This window comes from Pholcus phalangioides, unplaced genomic scaffold (genome assembly GCF_987345545.1).
Source record: "Pholcus phalangioides strain wild (caught in Gottingen) unplaced genomic scaffold, Ppha-v1.0 ptg000008l_1, whole genome shotgun sequence".
In the NCBI taxonomy this organism is placed as follows: Eukaryota; Metazoa; Arthropoda; class Arachnida; order Araneae; family Pholcidae; genus Pholcus; species Pholcus phalangioides.
In genome coordinates, this window is record NW_028301601.1 from 48794262 (window position 1) to 48810179 (window position 15918).

Sequence of the window (15918 nt, forward strand, 5' to 3'; positions counted from 1 at the left end):
TATCTTCTCATGTATCTCCTTCTAATTTCCACTTCTTCTCCTGACTTCATCATTGATGATTTTGTCAGCCCATTTTATTTTTGAAATTCTTCTGTAGCGTCAAACATCTAATAAGCTGATCTTTTCTTTTGATTTCCTTGTTCCATGCCCAGGTTTCGCAGAACTGACCATATATAGCATTTAAGGAGCCTCGTTTTTAGTTCCATGTTTAGGTTCCTCCTTAAGAATTCCTCACATTCCCAAAAAGGATCCTTTACAAAGCTGAATTGTTCTTCTTACCTCCACAGTGTTTCTTCCAACATTTGTAATGCAACTTCTTACTTAATTTGTAATTTCCATTTTCTAGAGTGAAATTGTTATTTGTTTCTCTTTCATTTAAAATCGCGATTTTTGTTTCCTTTGTATTTATTTTGTACGCAAAATCTTTCCTTACTCTGTTAATTAATGGATTATATCGCTCTATTCATTTCTGGCGTTTTAATAGTTAGTATTGCCGTGTGTGTTATCATCTGCATATCTTATGTTATTTATATTTTCCCCCTCCTACTTTAATACCAGTAATGTTTTCGAATGTTTTTCTAAAAAGATCTCAATAGAAATATTAAAAATGGTTGATGATATAGGATGCATCCTTGTCGTGTTCCTTTTTCCATGTTGGTGATTTCTTGGCCTATTCTGTAAGCTGCTTCTTGTTGGTAGTAAATGGGGTTTTTTTTTCTTTTTTTTTAAGATTCTTCTGCTGTACTCATCAATGTTTATTATCTGTGTTATCAATGTTTATTGTTGCATTGATCACTGCTATGTTCTGACTGGGGATGACCTATTTCACCAAAAAATAAGTAAATACGGGAATCATTGATCACGAACACGCATCTAGATACGTGATTCTCGCATTAAAATTCAATTTTACTCGTCCGAATTTCATTGAGGACGGAAACACTCTTTAATCAATCCTCTTAAATTTCAGGTAATTTTTTTTCTAAATAACTTCGAAACATATTTTTTTCTTTCATTTAAAATGAAGAATCAGGGATCACGAAAATGACATTGTTACTTCTTTTTTTCATCGTCTAACGACAATTTTTGAGGTAAATATTGCAGCCTTTAATATTATTCTTCCATCATAAAGAAATGATTGCGAATGCTTATTAATTCAAAATCCTTGAAAAATGAATGGAAATTAGTTTTTAAACTCTTTGTGTTGTTTAGTAAAAGTGGATAATTGTTGCAGTTTTAATTAATAACTGCTGTCGCATAAATGTAATTGTTATTCCTTCCAATACGTTCTGATGTCCTCAACCATTTAATATTATTATTATTATTACTGGGGTACTTTTTAGCACAAAAGTATAAAAAGCCTACTGTAGTCAAAATGGCCCCAACTTGGGCTCTTGTGAAAAATTCTACGATCTTTTAATGGAAGGGAGAATTAAGGTAAATAATACAAATTAATATAATCAACTTTAACTAATAAATTTCCAAGAACAAACTCATTTGAATATTAAAAAGTTGGTTTTATGCGCATAAGTCACACATGTTCAGCCCATGGCCCACAGGTCGAATGTTGCCCCTTGGATTCATCTGATGCGGCCCGTGACCTCAAAACAAATTTCGTAAAAACGAACTAAGCAGCACATTTAAGTGCATAAATTGGAGGGGAGGGGTGGTAGGAAATACCGAGATCAATGCTTACTCGGCACATTTTTGCTCTACCACAAGAGCGACCGGATAACAAAGATTTACTATAACTATCGTGCAGTTTGTACGCCACTGATAAAATCGAATGCACCTTGACGGGGTTGGCTGTCAAGGGGTGGCCATGTGATAAGATTAGAATATCTGCATTTACGTTTCTTAACAGAAAATTCAAATTATAAACCTTTTACGAATCTCCAGAGATACACAGGATAAGTTTTTTGCTGGAGGTGAAATGACCTGTAAAACATAAATAAAATGAAGTGTCAAATATGCAGCCTTTATTCACTTTCATTTACAGAGAATGCTTACAAGAACGCATACTTCAAAATATGTTCCTTAGAAACACCGTTATCGATCAGGGACAAATGTAATTAAAAAAAATGTGTGAAGTATTGTGAAAGAGTAATCATGCAAAATACTAGATAAAATTTAGATTTTTAAAATTGTATGCAGTGAAACCCCTCAATATAACGATATTCTGCGGACCAAGCATTAATATCGTTGTAAAGAGATTATTGTTATTTTCAGAGGCAGCAGATTAACATTATAGCATAGACATTTTTCCAAAACTTGAAAAAATATCGTTGTAGAACAGCGGTTCTCTCAACCGGTGCTCGAAATTCTACGCGAAAATGACATAGAAAACCAACTGCCGTGAGGCCGAAAATTCGATTTCATGATTTTAGTGTTGTTCATTGCGTTACTATTGGAACGAAATGATCTCAAAGGCATTTTAATGCAGGTAAAGTAGCATTTTTATATCCTGACAGAGCGAAACATGGAAATTCGTTTATACCGAGCAGTAGTTCTAACGGATGTTTACTGAAGGCTACTGTACCGTTTCCTTGATGACATCAGCATTATAGTGATCGAGTCGGAATATTGTCCAAATGCTGTTGTCCACGTCTTCGGCGGTTTCTACCTTGATTTTAAGTAAATGTGACATTAGTTCTGGTTTCTTTGATCTGCAAAGAAAATTGCGTTGCTGTTACATTCGTACATCCCCACCGTACAAACAAAATTCATTACAAGTAAGATCTATCGGTCTTTATATGGAAGCTACTTTGAAACAAATGACTTCTACTTTTAATGTGCTTAGTAATGTTTGATAATTGTTGCAGTTACAATTTCAATTACTCATGAATATTCACGAAATTAAATTTCCATACTTCGAATGAATGATGATCATATTTTCCAGCATTTAACTAATAATTAGTAGTATTTTAGCCAAAAAAAAAAAAATCCTATAGAAACTGCACTTAACGGCACATGTACCTCGTACACATCCCTGCGCTGAATTTCTAACGATTTTTGTACATGCCGGAATGTGTGTTTTGAGAGTGTGTGTGTGGTCCTAACGTTTTAATGATGTCATAGTTGTGCTTTTTTCGTGTTCTTGTTGGGCCTGCTATCCGTCTTCATAGAAATCTACTGAAAAACAGTGAAGCTTCTCAATATTAGAAATGCGATTGTTAAAGAAATTTTCCATCAAATTTGTTATGTTGTTTGTTGAAATAATCGAATTATTCTACACCGATATCCATGCGGTAACTAACTGTTAATAAGTAACAATGAAATAAAATAATCAGGCACTTACAAGTATCTACCTTGATATAATTGAGAAAACGGCCCGAAATAGGTATTCAGAAACACTACCGCTACAACCACGCTTCCATTCCCTGTAACAGAATGAATGAATGTGTTATCCATGAATCGATTGAAATTACAAGAAAAGTAAATTACGGTAATTGACTATAAAATTTGCTAAATTTGAGTGAAAAATGGATTTTAACACAGTCCAGTTCTGTTAGGAAAAAATGGTTACCTTTAGAATATGTGCGATCTTCCGTTAGAAGCTGCATTTGTAGTTCCAGTGACTCAACACCAGTGATGAATTCACTTTCGTCACGATCTCTGATTGGTAATGCGATCGGACCAGAGTCGGGTATCGTGGTCTTGTACACCTCTACACCTAAACAAAAAAAATTCGCTTCAACATTGTTCGCTTGTGATAACATGATCAAAATAGGGCTCATACAGTGTCCAAAAATTGATGGACCATTCGAAAAATGGATTGAACAAAAGAACGGGAAGCGTTAGAAAAATGTACCGTTTTTTAGAAAATACGAGGTCTGTTCAAAAAGTATTCGACCATACTTTTTTGTGCGTGAAACCAATGAAGCTAGAAAGACGTGGTTTGGTGCACGTATGTAGGAGGTCCTAGTGGGCATGCTTGAATTTTTTCCTGCCTACAGAAGCTGCAGGTCCCCTGCAGAACGCCCATGAGTGGGGGAAGTGTAAGTGAGCGCGGCCGAATTTTCGTCTTTAAACCCTTAACCCCGGAATCGCCGGTTTCTGCAGCTGTTTAGTTAAAAAATCTTTTTAGTTAAAAAAAAAACTTTTAATAAACTAATCATCGAAATAATTTGAACTTTTTTATATTTATAAAATAACGTCTTGTGTATAATACAGTTGTATTATACTGTATACATCTGTATGACCTAAAAAATTATATTTTCTTTCTGGTAAAATTGGTTTTTTTTCCCCTCTTCCTCACCACGGCCCAGAAATCGGATTTATATCTCAGCCTCGCCGCTGTAACAAATAATTACAAACTCAATTATACAGGGCATTTTAGCTCAAAGGGATTTTATAACACGGTCTTTACAATAATAATTATACAGGACGTTTTAGTTCAACAAGCTAAAACATGCTGTTTTACAAACATGCATCCCGGATCCCCCCACGTGTTAAGCAGCAAACGTTCATCATTCACAATAAAATATAATGAAGATAAATGAAAATAATATAATAATTATGATTGTGCAAAGCCACATTATTATTCTTTCGAATGATACCAAACATGCAGAGATCGTGTGATGGTATAATGCAGGGGTTCTCGAAATGTGCGCCGCGACGCCTTGGTGCGCCTCCAATCCGTGGAGCGGTCACTCTGACAAAGGTTTTTCGAAAATATTCTTTGTTAAACTGCTCTGGGGAGCCAGTGGAGCTCGCAGATAAGCATTGGATAGGAAACAGAGGCCCCGCGGATAGAAAAAAAACTTGAGAACCCCTGGTAAATTAAATGGATTAAAAAATTATAAGATGGCTGCCGCGGCATGTGGGGAATGGGTACAGAGTACGTCGCTTGACGTTGAGGGGTTATTAAAATAGAAGGAAAAAAAACCTGAACAACGCAACTGTATTAATCGTGGTGGAGATGCCAATTGCGACGCAAAACCTCTTGGTTGTACTCCTTAGCGATGGTTATGCCATGCGGTATGTACTCGTCATGAATCTCGCCACTGGAGTCAAAGAAGATGGTCAGCATGGCTTTGACATTACATCCCCTGAAGACCGAATCCTTAGTTAAAATAGAATTAACGAATCCATTGCTAATGTTCGCCTCGTTTTGAAGTTCTGTGATCGTGATTCGATCATCCTGCATGACAGGGGTTGGTCCATTGACCTCACTCGGTCAATGACGATCTCATTTCTGGATATTGAGAATCTACCAGCACGCGCTTCACTCTCCATTGATATGCCGCCATCTTTGAAGTGGCTGTACCACTCTTTTATTGGCGTGGTGTCCATTTCTTCATCTCCCAGGGTCTGGTGAATCTTGCAGATTGTTTCCACTTGGGAATCATCAAGCGGCACATGAAGTTTAATGCAGTAGCGTCGTTCAAGATTTCCTGCCATTTTGTCGCATAACGAAAATTGTCACTTTGACGATCTGCCGGCGACTGGCAGCTTCTACAAGCAGGTAAAAACTCAAGTATGTGCGCACTAGGATCGTCTACATGCGTGCACCAAATTACGCCACTCTAGCTGCATTGGTTTACACACGAAAAATTATGGTGGGATACTTTTTGAACAGAGCTCATTATACTATACTGAAATAGTTGATTACCTAGGTTTTATATATATATTTTTTACGTATCCCACTTCTCTTGCTTGTTATACTCGAAAATTATGGTAAAAATTATGAATGGAAAAAATTATGATAACGTAATTATACTGCAATTTATTTGAATCTTATTTATGGCCGCTTTCGAACAGTGATTTCGGCTATTGTGCTAAGCGTTGCCACTTGTGCGCAGAGGCATTTGAACAAAAAAAAGGGGGGGCTCCAATGGATTCCATACCACACAGATTGAAATGAGAGCCCCATATTATTCAGAATTTTTATTAATACACATACGCAACATTTTAAATAAATAAATTCAAGGGTAATCCAAAAAAAAAAAAAAAAGAGCTGGAGGTCCCGCGCCCCAAGACTCACTCCTGGAATCAACGCTGAAAGCATACATCAGAATATTCTATGAAATTGTAATTTCTCAGCCATTGAAATAAAGTCGATGAATTCCGTATAATATAGTATTATACTTTCATTTTTTATACATAGTGTGTTAATTGGGCTTCACTTTGTTGATTTATTTCACTGTGATTCCCGCAAGCGTAAGTTGTCACATGAAACAACTAATCCCGTTTCGTTTGGGACAACTCGCTCCACAGATCCACATATCTAAAACATTTAATCCAACAACGATTTTTTTAGTTAACGAGGAAGATTGCAAATATGCAAAACAATATCTCATACATTACTTTATAATAGACATATTACATAAAATCAATTGATAAACGCATGCCATTCAAATAAAGCAAACCGAGACAACGAAAAATTTCTAATCCAGTTAAAACTCAGAAAAATCTTTCTAAAAATGTACGAAAGTGTCCGAAGCAGATGAATACTAGAAGGAAGAATCCCCTTAATAAGATGCACAAACTGTACCGTTATGGACAGTGAGCACCATCTTTTCTCAGAGAAATTAAGCGAGTGACGTCCTACCCGTGTGACAAAAAGCCCCGGTCCCTGTCCTCACACACCTATCCTTCGGGAACGCTCCGATATCTCTCTCAGATGGGAAGCGGGGTGTGCCCGGTCTTCAAAGGTCAAAGGTCTCTGCCCCCTACTTGAGTTCAAGAAATATTAGTATCAGTAATGCTTTTCAGAGTGACTATTTAAATTTTGTTTTTAGCTTTTAAATTAGCAACATATCTTATTCATGAAGACCAAAATGCGTGCGTAGGAGTGGGGAGGAGCATGTTATCTTACCAAAAGCAGTAGTATTATAGTTCCACCGTAAACTACAGTTCCTATACGACACCATAGACGCATACAGCACTGAAGCATCTGCTATCGTTTTCTGTAGCTTCATCAGTCTCTAGAACAAATCAAATCAATAAAATTCACACCTCTCACATTTATTTACCTCTGAATGGAAATTACTGCAGTCAAGGCCGTCCCGATTCCTACTGTGCTGAAAGTACCAACCCCCCCCCCCCCTCCCCTCTGCCAGTCATAGTACCAGAACTCATAATCATGAGTCTCTCCTACGCACCCGAGTTCATTCTTCAAGACAGCACTGACTGCAGTATAATCACAATGAAAATTAACTAGAAAATTGCAACTCTATGTAGAATATTACTTCTACAAATGAGAATAAATGAACACAGGATACTATAAATTTGAGATATACTTTAGAAAATAATCACTCAATGTAATTTTATCTTAAAACAATGGTAGTGCTCATTGAATTGATGACGCTATTAATCAAAACATTTTGTAATTTATGTCAAGTTCCGATAGTTTTCAAAAATAAATTAAAATACATACAACATTGTCATAGTCAAGAGTTACCAGTTTAATGATCAAACCTATGGATGACATCACAGATTTGAAAAATATCAATTTTTTAGCAAATCAATTCACCTTGCTATTCATTACAAAAGCTATAAAAATATATTTTTTTTAAAATTAAGGTTATCATTGAAACAATTTCCCATAAAAATAATGAAATTATTTGATAAATAATCGAAATTTAGTTTTAAGATTATTTTTTACTGTCGCGCAGGTGCAGGGCTGCTTTAAGAGCACACCGTGGGGGCCCCGGACTTACAAAATAAATATTGCAAAGTAACTGCTCAGTTTAGCAAGAAGTTGTGACGTGACTTTTCGATGAATCGTATACATTTTTTTAACACTGTAAATTAATAAATAAATTTAATAAACCAGCGATTCCCCACTGGGGGGGGGGGCACGGCCTAATTGTAGAATTACAAAATAAATTAATGTTAAGTTGAGAAATATACAGTTAATTAATACAGTTAATTACCATTAAGTGTTCTGTTAATGGACCGACAAACTCAGGGGGTTGTCAGTAGGCATCAAGTGGAACAAAAATTAATCCCGTTGAGAGGGTGAAAATCACGAAAAACGCATGCAGGCTCTGAGTCCAGAGGAGACGAAAGGTGGATGTCAGTTGATCGCTGAATGCGTTCGCTCACCATATCTGACGTAACAAGAGTCGCGAAACGCATGCGCTGGGGTAGGATCACGCGCTGCGGACGACGACGTAAATTAGCGCTATTGCGGTAGTAAGTGTCATAGAGCGCGGATTGTCGTCGCTGCGGCAGACATCAAAAGCATACCTGGTATCATCGAACGCGTCCGGGAAACGCTTTTACGTCGTTGTAGCATGTGCAATGACGTCAGCGGCTACCACTTCCAAAAACTCTATTAACAAAATTAATGAAATAAATCTTATTATTCTACTTTTTGTCGTTCCAGCGTGACGTCGAAACCTGCATGCGTTTTTCGCGATTCTCACCCTCTCGACGTGGCTTCCGATATCATGTTCCATTGCAATTTTTGTTCCTCTTAATGCCTACAAACAACCCTCTGAGTATGTTTGTCCATTAACAGAACACCCTGTATATATAATGTAAAAAAAAAAAAAACTTAAGAAGAAAAGTTTAAAAAAATTTTCATTTTTTTTAGAAATTATATATATTTACGCGCAAAAGTACAAATATAAATACAGTAGACTGCAGCAGTAATATTGTTATGATTCAACAAAAACTTTTCTTGTGGCTGAGCTCTCGATAGGGGTATGAACAAAGCCTCCTAGATAGTATTATCAGAGGCTTTAGTATGAAACGTTGTTTTAGTTCCTTTGCATGCGATAGATATTGCATTGCTATAGCGTCATATTTACTAGTACGGGATAAGTATTTAATTACAGAAGGATGGAAATTTTCAGACTTCAGAAAAGAAATTCAGACTTCTTTCAATTTTCAGAAAAAATCAGATACCTTTTCCACAAAATTTTTATTTTTTATGTATAGAATTTCGTCACACAACTTTTTGCGAATGCTCCTAACATCGTCAGATGATTTAAAATACGTATCGAGGTTAAAAATCGAGATGTCCCAAGAAACCGAAACATATGGTCAGCTTATGTATGGCTTGTTGATAAATGTTTTGATCGAAAGGGAGCCAGTAGACTAAAGATGGATAAACACATCATGTAACCGTTAAACCTCTAGCGCCCTCGCGTTTCGCCTTGATTTAATCAAATTTGATGAGTTGAACTGAAACAATAATTTGTGATCACAATATACAACTGTCACTAGTTTAAAATTTCAGTAACTGTTAGTTTAATAAGATATGTGCTTCATTTTACTAGCCAGCTCTCAGCTTTTTTCATCGCATTATGAATTGAATAACTGTTATACCGTGCCCATTCAAATATAATTTTATCTTTCTCTTTCTTTGTACAGTATTTCCTCTCAAATATTGTGAAATATGAAATTTAATTGCAAATTCTGATTTGTATAGTTTAATCGCGATTGACTGGAGACAAATAAATTATCTTATGTTTATTTATAAATTAAAGAATATAATATACGCTATTGTCTCTAGCTTAAAATATTAATAGTTTTTATTTTAGGCAATAGATGGCGACACACTCAGAATCATTGTATCTGAAAGAAGTTTCATGAATTCTACCTAGATGACAGCACAGTTGCAGAAAATACGAATTTTGTTCTTTTAAGTTCTCATGGCCGTTTTCACCATCGGAGGTTAATCGGCAGGGAGTTGTTAAAATGACGGTTATAAACAATCAAAACAATGTGTTGATTTAGAAATAAAGAATGCATCATAAACAGTTTCCATTTTAAGCAATAGATGGCAATGCACGCACCAATGTTATATGGTCGCAGCCAAGATGACTTTCTAATATTTTCCCTAGATGGCAGCACAAAATTGTAGAAATATGAATTTTGTTTCCTTTTTCTATAGTGATCCCATGATGATACTGTACTTCCATTAATGGTATAACTCTTGGGAAAATTCCATAGGTTGGGACATGGGAGGGGTCATTGTAGAGCCGAGTGATCCAGGATCTAGAGTTCGCTGTTAGGAGAGGTGATTTTTTAAAATATTTTGCATTCTGAAAGAGGTGACAATACACCCCCCCCCCCCCTGTCCTGCATTTTCCGGGACAGTCACTGATTTATTTGTTGTAACTTTTTTTGAAAAAAATACCCCAGTGTGTTTTTGTTCTTTTGTCAAAATTTTCTTGAATTTGTTATTTACTCAAAAACATTGATACAGCGACTTCTGTGGAAATATGCAAATGAGACGGTTATAAGAACTTGCGCTCCTAATCAGTTCACCTTTGTAAACCGTGTACGTGGACCTGCTGTTGTTGGATTTGTGACTTGTCTGCAATGTGTTATCCCCTGTGGTGGTGGTGGTCAGGTGGAACACATACTGCTGTAATGAAGGATTTGAAGGCATTCTCTGCTCGTTATTTGCGTACCTTTTCTTTGACTTGTTCACGTCAGTGCCACCTATCGGGTGTTATTTCAGTTATTTATTTATTGCTGTCTTAAAAAAATTTCTGTGACCTAGCGATGCTAACCCTGCAAACCGTTTTTTATTTTGATTATTTTTCCGGTTTTTATGAATTTTTAAAGTTTTTACGAATTTTTTACCCACCTTGTTTATATATATTTAAAGAAAAAAAATTAATAAAATTATATAAGACCCAATTAGCCTTTAATTCCTCTGTTAGAATATGGGTCCGTTCATGTCTTTGCAGACGTGATACCAATACCCGAATGATCACACTATCCATAATTCTGATAAGCGGTGTCGACTGTTACTACAACCACTCCGGTGCAAGAACATACAAAATAATTTAACGAAATAATAGAAACAACAAATTTGGGTTATACTCACATCTTTACGAACCATCGTCCTATTCATAACCACTGCTACAACTTCTGTAAAAATCTACAAATCAAAGAAATTCAAACTCACGATCACATCGTTAATTTCAAAATACATTATCAAAATCTTCGAGACGCGGATTAATTAATACGCCGTTTCATTCAAAAAAATCGGTTTTAAATTCATTAACATTTCGTAAATTCTCATTTCTCATTGGAAATCGAATTGGATTAACACCAGAACGAAGGATGCGGTCATTTTGACCGCTAAGCTACTTTGACAACAGATGTGCATCCAAACTGTTTACCTCAGGTTGTTGAAATTTTATGAATTTTCTCATCTTGTTGAGACTCTTAAATTACTAAAATATAAATGCTGAGGTTCGAGGTTTCTTAGTTGAGTGTTGAAATAAAGTTCTATCTGGAACGACGGTATATAGCGGTCATTTATACAGCTATAGAAACATTTAAATAATACGATTGCAAATCGTGCTGAAATGGACAGTCTTCTTATGTGGATATTACTATTTGGGGAAGAGATGTTCTATCATGGTGTTCGCTTTTTCCCATTTTGTACCATTCAAAGGTTACACTTTTTAAAAGCTTGTCGTCGTACATTATTCAATTCGTTTAGCGTTTCTATGTATCTTTGTACCAAAGAATACAATGAAGTAAAAGCGCAATGTCTCATAGCGTGAAGAATCTTCATTTTTTCTTCCAGGCCCGTCATTTCGGGATTATAAACACATTGAGTACATGTTTTTTGCCCCCCCCCCCCGGAAAGTTGAAATGACGGCCCTGTTTTCTTCATTTTACCTATGAACAACTTCCTAACCAGACTATGGCCCCCACCGCTGTCTCAACGAAGAGATTTTAGCAGGTGGTTGAAGACCTGGGCCATGCTGGAAAAGTGTGTGTATGCGTTGTGAACCTAACGTAATTTTTTTGTTTCTGTGTAATGCTTGTTATAGTGCTGCCATCTGCCATAAGTTTTTTACCTATGAATTTTCTCAACTCATAGTGACCCATGAACAGCCCGGGGTCCGAGGAGATTCTTATTTTTTTGTTTATTCACTACGGGAAGCCCAAATAAAATAGCCCACCTTAAGGGCCCCTGCTAGATTATGTGAGGAGCCATTATTCTACAACACCTCATACTTTCAACTGAGCAGAAAAATGATTCTACTGTTGGTAAGCAGAGAAAATCTGCGTCTTGAGTACGATGCACACACACCCAAAATTCAAATTGTGCACAAAGGAACATTCTGAAAGAAATTATAAAATTATATTACTCTACCTATAAGTGAGTGCCTTGAATGTTATCGACAAAATGAATTCAAGTGCATGATGCTATCTAAATCCGAAAAGCTATCATATGTATTCTACATTGCTGAGAATTTGACGGCTATTCACAGTTTTTTTCTATTCCGCACATTCAATTCTCTTAGCAAATTTCTCAATCGTATTACACTTCAAACCTTGTCAGTGGACTGGCAAGTGAAAATGAAGCCGCGCGGATTACCCGATCTAAAAAAAAAACCATAGTCAAACCTCTATTTATAGCAATAAAACACGGGATTAGTCTTTGTCACAACAAGCCCTTTGGTCCGAAATTGCAAAAAAAAAACAAAAAAAAAACTACACGTACAAGGGTTTATTGCAAATATAAATCAGAGACTGAACAGATACTTTCAAGAGGTTTCGGTAAAGAAAAATAATTTATATTGATTTTTTTTTCTTATAGCTGCGCAAATGACCTCGACTGTCGTTCTAGTGCTGATGGGATGTTACGACCCCTAAGTAGATTCTTCAGAAATGACTGTGAGAAATATTCCATTTTGAAACACATCAAATCCGAAAAATTAGTATCAATTCGTCAATTTTTTATTCTAAAGCGAAAAGAAAGGAATTACAGTGTAATTGTAAGAAAAAACACCACATTAGATTTTTCTGAGATTGCAGTTTTTGAGATTATCTGTAAAATTAAAAAAACAACGCACCGAAATTCCTGCAGTGATATTTATACGACATGTATTAGTGAATTAAATCTCGAATGAGGATATCTGACAAAATTTTTTGAATTTTAACCGCTTCGCGCGTTCAAGCTGTTGGCGATAAATTTGAGTGATCTATATCAGACGTATTATAGACCATAAATGTGTTAGCCTTGTTCCACGTTTAAGAAAGTAAGAAAGGAAGAGAGAGAAATCGAAGAGAGAGAAAAAAAAGAAATAAGGGTGGGAGAACAGAATTACAGAAATATATTGTTTAGTACTGTACATTGTTTGTCTTGTATATTGTTTTGTACATTGCTTTGCTTTTTCTCCCTCACCTAAAAACTTGTTTTGTAGGTTTTTTTTTCTCACTTCCATGTTAGAATAGAAAGACTTTTTTATTTTTCTTTCAAACCGAGCACAACTCACGTCTATCATCATCTATGGACGATTTACAACTTAGTGAGTTGTGCCGGAAGTGTAAGTGTGTGTCTACCAAACAGTCTGAGTGCGTATGCAGTGTTGTGTTTGATTTTCCAGTGCTGACATGTATATTTTGCAATAAACCTTCGCTATGAGGAAGAAAGAGGTTGAAGGAAAGTCAGCTAGATCAAATTTATTCCACTGGCATTTCGACCAAATATTACGTCTCAGATCGTGAAGGCATTAAAAGTTTGAAGGAAAACACAGATATGTGATTTCAGGAATATATCTTATATGATATATGAAAACACCCAACATTTTTTTTTAAATACTTTCTATCTGCGAATTGCTAAAGCAGAGTTACTAACACATGTCTAATACGCAGGGTGATTCCATAACTCCATATGACTCATTTCACTGGCAAACCATTAAACCTAAAAAGAGGCATAATTGCCTGTGCGGCCTTGTGTTTGTTTGTTTTTGTTGTTTGCGGCCTTGTGTTTGTATGTTTTTGTTGTTAAAAAACAACAAAAACATACAAACACAAGGCCACAACAGGCAAAATGCCCAACCAGGTGGATAAAATTAACAAGTTGAACTCAGATACGTCATTCATGTTTCAACGGCTTGTAAAGTTATTAAAATAAGAAAAAATAACTTTTTATTCATTTTTTTAACAAAAACCAAATAAACAAGTTATTTCCCTGAGGCCAAAAAAAAAAATCACGTTTCTAAGAGCAATATAGATATTGGAATTCCAAAATTGGAGAAAAGTTGGAAAAAAAAGGCGTAATTTTTTTTTTTTTTTTTTTTTTTTTTTTTTTTGCGAATTTTCTCCCATTTTTGAATTCAAATATCTCAGCGAATATTGCACTTAGAAATGTTGAATTTTTTTGGCCTCACAGGAGAGACTTTTTAAATGGGTTATTCAGGACAGGGTTGTTCGTATAAAACTTTTTCTTTTTCATTTTAAAAACATCTTGCCACAAGAATGACGCATCTGAGTTTTACACGTTATTTGGACACCTTTTTACCTATGCCTCTAGGACAAACAGTTCGGCAGTATAACGCCATGCGTGCTGTTGAATTCCTGTATGTTCCTACAAAATTTCAGAATTTTCGTTGTAGTAGATTCTTTCTTCTTTTATTTTTCTTTTAGTCTTACGAATGAGCACAAAAACTGCAATCTGCGGGAATCTCGTTCAAAGGGTTTTTCCTTATAATAATCTATCTTCGATTTTAGAAGAAAAACTTAAAGGATTGATCTGAAATTTTTTGCATTTGATTTGCATCATTATTGAGTCATTTCTGAAAAATCGACTTCAGAGAAAGTGATGCCCCCCTTTAACTTCGCAGATTTAGTCAGCAACTTCAAGATACCTAACTAGCTGATAAGATTTTCACGGCCGTGATTGGGTGACTATAAATTGACTAGTTGGGCTTGGAAGCCGTCATTTGCACGAGTTTGTTTCTGTGTTGGAGGAACGTTGAGGTTTCTCCAACATCAGTGGTTAGTATCTGTAGGAGAAAAATGGTAGAAATTTCTACTGAAGATGCCAATCAGTAGTGTTGGACAAACCGTCTGAACAACCAGAGAACAACAGGTCTACAACGATAAATTATTCAATCATTACGCTTCACTCATAGTTAGGAAAACTAGTTGCAGATGGCACCACTACACATAACAAGCATTACACAGAAACAAACTTCACGTCACACAGGTTTCGGTACATTTACACGCACATTCCAACATGTACCAATTCGTTAGAGGTTCCGGAGGGGAATATGGACGAGGTGCATGTGTGGTTTGGTAATGTTGGACAAACGTTGGAGTGAAACTTAAACAAACGACGACTTTCAAGCCAGAATTTGTAAATGAGACAGTGACCTGAAACTGATGTGAAAAACTTCGAAGAGTGATAGGAAACGTGTAAAAAAGCAATTTTTGTTGTAGAATGCATGATCGTTATCATTGTTACTTGAAAATATAAAACTTATAGAAAATCAAAATTTTAAGGAGTAATTTTTTGAAAAGAGGGGTATTATTTTTTTTCAGTGAGAAATAACTCTGTGAAAAACAATTACCTTAACCAACGAAATTCTTAGGAGTAAAATTTGATTTTTATGCCTAAATCAGCATCTAGATGCTGAACACTGCATCTATTGGTGAACACTAATTGTAACGCAAGCAGATGAGATGCAAAAACATAAGAGACGTTCAAAAATTGTTTCTTTAATGCTTTTGCACTGTTATTCATCGATTCTTTCTGTTATTTTGAAAGAACCAATCAACCGATTCTCAATTTCTTTGACATTTGATTTGTAATTAAATGAAATATATCTTCTCTTAGTGATTTCTGAAAAATCGACATCTTGAAGCATCGGAGGGGGCGCGGCACTCTTTAAGTTATAGATTTTTTTTTTTTTAAATCATACTAGTATAAAACCAGAATGTTATCGATTTACCTTCCAAGTATCCTCTGGATAATTCTCATGTACACCAATGTTCACAATGTCAAAGAGTACTTCGACGATTGAATCTGATTTCGAGAGCCAGAAGGATTTCGAGTCGTCTTTGATGTATTGTAGCACATCCGATAGAATAGCTTGAACTTTCTGCATTCGGTATCCCATTCGTAAGCTCATTAACTGAAATGATTTCAACACCAGATTTCAAAACCATTTGAAGTAACAAAAAATGCACTAAACCTCGATTATA

General features: G+C 35.7%; 1 protein-coding gene across 2 annotated transcripts in view; it reads right to left on the bottom strand.

The window, feature by feature from the left end:
• Nucleotides 1-15918, bottom strand: part of LOC149084430 (uncharacterized) — a 244429-nt gene that overhangs the window by 21263 nt on the left and 207248 nt on the right. For both annotated transcript variants that reach the window (XM_089234822.1, XM_089234821.1), the window contains 7 exons: nt 15666-15848; nt 10793-10846; nt 6818-6926; nt 3524-3670; nt 3296-3377; nt 2537-2663; nt 1880-1935 (listed from right to left, as the gene is read on the bottom strand). In XM_089234822.1, the coding sequence (XP_089090948.1) occupies nt 1880-1935; nt 2537-2663; nt 3296-3377; nt 3524-3670; nt 6818-6926; nt 10793-10846; nt 15666-15848 (758 nt within the window). The remainder of the gene's footprint in view (nt 1-1879; nt 1936-2536; nt 2664-3295; nt 3378-3523; nt 3671-6817; nt 6927-10792; nt 10847-15665; nt 15849-15918) is intronic.